Genomic DNA, 2,854 nt, shown 5'->3' with positions numbered 1-2,854 from the left:
GGTCAAATTCTTTTTGCATTTTTGCATTTAACTAGCGTACTGATGACATCATAATTTGGTAGTTTAAGAGTCATGATAAAACATAGGACGGAAAGACTATGCTTAATTCAAAAGGAGAGTGGTGCACCTAAAGCACTCTACTTTCTGTAAAAATAAATAAATATCACGTCTTTTTTTCTTGTTTTGTTTTGTTTCTTTGTAATGGCGAAAGAAAAGACTGGCTTCTCCACCCAAAAAAGGCGAAGATAGTTGATATGTTAATGATACATGAACAGAATTGAAGGGAGTTTATTGAAACCGACAAAACTAATTTTCTTTTTCCCAAAACAATCTTTAGAAGATTTTGGAATGTTTTAGTTGAGGACAAAATTATGATCACTACTCTAATCGGGGAAACTGGCCTAACCATTCTGACTATTTTACTCGCCTTTCTCCTACCGAAAAGAATCCTTAAAAGTCAAACTGTACAATTAGTTATGTGGAAGTATTGTTAAGTGATTAGCTAAAAAGTTGGAAGTGTTTTACATTATGTCTAATGTTCAACTTCATGAATATATAACTTACAGATCGTTGAAATTGAGTGTACATAGATTCCATGTGGAATTGATGATGTAGTTTGAATAATTTAGAAATCATTATGCAATATGCAGTCTGTCAATATTTTCGGATGTTCCGATAGATATGATTGCATGCAATGGTGCAATGGATAAGTATCATTCCGCCTTCCCGTCTAGTGGACTACCCACGACCTTTTACTTTTTGAAGTTTTTGCTACTAAAGGCAAAATCGTTTTTAGGTGTTTTCTCCAGATTCTTTGAAAACCACTTAAATTTGGGAAAAAAGTTAACGATCGTTGATTACTTAGGGTAGGCGGTAGTTGCCGTCCAACCAATTCAGAGCATTTATATCGTTATAGTATCCTAACAATAGTCTTTTAACCAAAATAATATCATGTTTTTAATAATTTAATTATGTATTCAAAAATTTGACGCATACTGTATGATTTAGGACTAACTAATGAAAAACAAAATTTGTGTGGTCTATTGATTTCTTTCGCCATGTGATAAATGATTCATCATGTGGATAAAATGTAATTACTGACGTCCGTTATCTGCATAAAGCTTTTATAATGTACACACGAGACACGACAGTAAACATTTTAACTGATAAAATATTTGTGTTGTTAACATGAACGGATGAACCGGAGATGAATCTGATTTTTGGACCTTTCAGTCTATGATTTACTCCTTTATAAAAAGAAAATAAAAGTTTTGTTGACCCACAGGAGTAAACAAGTTCTAAATGATCTCAAATTGCTATATAAAACGATATATACAGACTAGCACATATATGAAACCTACCACAATATATAAAAGAAAATAAAGAGAGGAATTTTTTTTATCCAAGTGATGATGATGACTCGTTTCCGGTTCTGCTCCATAAAACAGGAAGCTCCCGTCCACCATCTCCGGCGAAACTCACCTGCTTCTGCACATGTTTAATTATTACAATTTGTTATTTGTCACTTAACTAGTATTTAGTTTACAAGAAAGAAAATAACGTATAATTAGCCAAACAAACCGACAAAATATTAGTTGATGATCGAGAGGATCTCCATCATTGGTATAAGTATGATTAATGTTTGACTATATTTATATAAAACAATTTTCGTTATCATGCATCTATGTACATATCCATATGCGATGCATTTAGTTTGTGTATATTATACATACGCCATACTCACGTTTATAGATACGTTACATACTTACATATACCAAAGTGGCCTAGCAAGTGGTTACAATTAGGAATTATCATCAACTTCTAAAGCAATACATTAAATTTAAATTATGTTTCTTGTCTTGTTCATTACTATATAAATTCTACTCTATTAAACTAATAGTTAACCTATTTGCTTAATTCCCTGATGTCATCCATTATTCCCAAAACAAAACCCGATTAATTGATAGTTGACATTATTTACAATTTCAAACTTCATATCATTTCAATATATCTTTTTATCAAGTTTCATATCTCATCTGCTTATATCATCAAAACTATAGATTCAGATTCTATTGAATTAAATTGTCAGTTAAACTGATTTTTAGCTATTTTGTTGAATAGCAAATAGTTGAATTTTAAGCCTTTGACGCGGTAAAATTATTCTGACCAAAACCCAAAATAAGACCAAGAAATCTTTTGAAAGAAATATTAAATACCTCACGTGCCTTAATCTCTCCTGCTCCAAGTTTCCGGCGGCTCTCACCTCCGCCAATCTCGCCGGATCTCTCCCTATACAGACTTAAAATCTTATCCGCTATCTCAGAATCATCCTGGCTCTCCTCCATAAACTTTGTAATCTGAGAACGAGGCAGCCTAAACCTCACGCTCGTTTGTCCAGGCCCAAGCCCAAGCCCATCGCCGCCGTCGGATCTACCGATAGTCACGTCCGAAACCGTTCTCCGAGAAAGCATGAGCATCTCCAGCCGCTCCTTCGCGCCGACGTGGATTCCGGACATCACTCGCCGGTACGGAAGCTTATTATCAGTTTCCGACGTCTTCTCCGGCGGAAGCTTCGGGAGCTCGACGAGAAAATACGTCTTCTTGGGTTTCAAGAGCTGGCTCGGCTCGAGCGGTTTCGAACGCACTCCGAAGTGTTTAACGGCTTCGGAGTCTAGCAGCACGTAGCCGGGATAATCCGCCGTGACTTCTCTCGCCGTCGCCGGAGTTTTAATGCGGAAAACCTCGCCGTCGATCTTCATCACTTTGGCTCTCTTTCTCTTGATCGTTATGCTGTTTCCCATTTTCTCTGCTTTTTGTTACGAGTGGATGATGTGAAATGTCATAAAGTGGCAAG

General features: G+C 35.9%; 1 protein-coding gene across 1 annotated transcript; it reads right to left on the bottom strand.

Moving 5' to 3' along the window:
- Window positions 1-1,164: 1,164 nt before the first annotated feature.
- LOC108830407 (uncharacterized protein At1g66480) lies at window positions 1,165-2,848 on the bottom strand. Its single transcript, XM_018604003.2, has 2 exons — window positions 2,217-2,848; window positions 1,165-1,488 (listed from the first exon to the last, which is right to left on the bottom strand). The coding sequence occupies exons 1-2, from the start codon at window positions 2,799-2,801 to the stop codon at window positions 1,399-1,401; spliced, it is 675 nt and encodes a 224-aa protein (XP_018459505.1). The 5' UTR covers window positions 2,802-2,848; the 3' UTR covers window positions 1,165-1,398.
- Window positions 2,849-2,854: the final 6 nt, after the last annotated feature.

This window comes from Raphanus sativus, unplaced genomic scaffold (assembly GCF_000801105.2).
Source record: "Raphanus sativus cultivar WK10039 unplaced genomic scaffold, ASM80110v3 Scaffold2189, whole genome shotgun sequence".
Lineage (NCBI taxonomy): Eukaryota > Viridiplantae > Streptophyta > Magnoliopsida > Brassicales > Brassicaceae > Raphanus > Raphanus sativus.
Note: the sequence above shows the minus strand (reverse complement) of the source record. Positions and strands in the feature narration are given on the sequence as shown.

Coding starts and splice junctions, on each gene's coding strand:
- LOC108830407 (XM_018604003.2), bottom strand. CDS start 2,801: ATGGGAAACAGCATAACGATCAAGAGAAAGAGAGCCAAAGTGATGAAG. Junction 1,489..2,216: donor GAGAGATTAAGGCACGTGAG/GTATTTAATATT, acceptor AAACATGTGCAG/AAGCAGGTGAGTTTCGCCGG.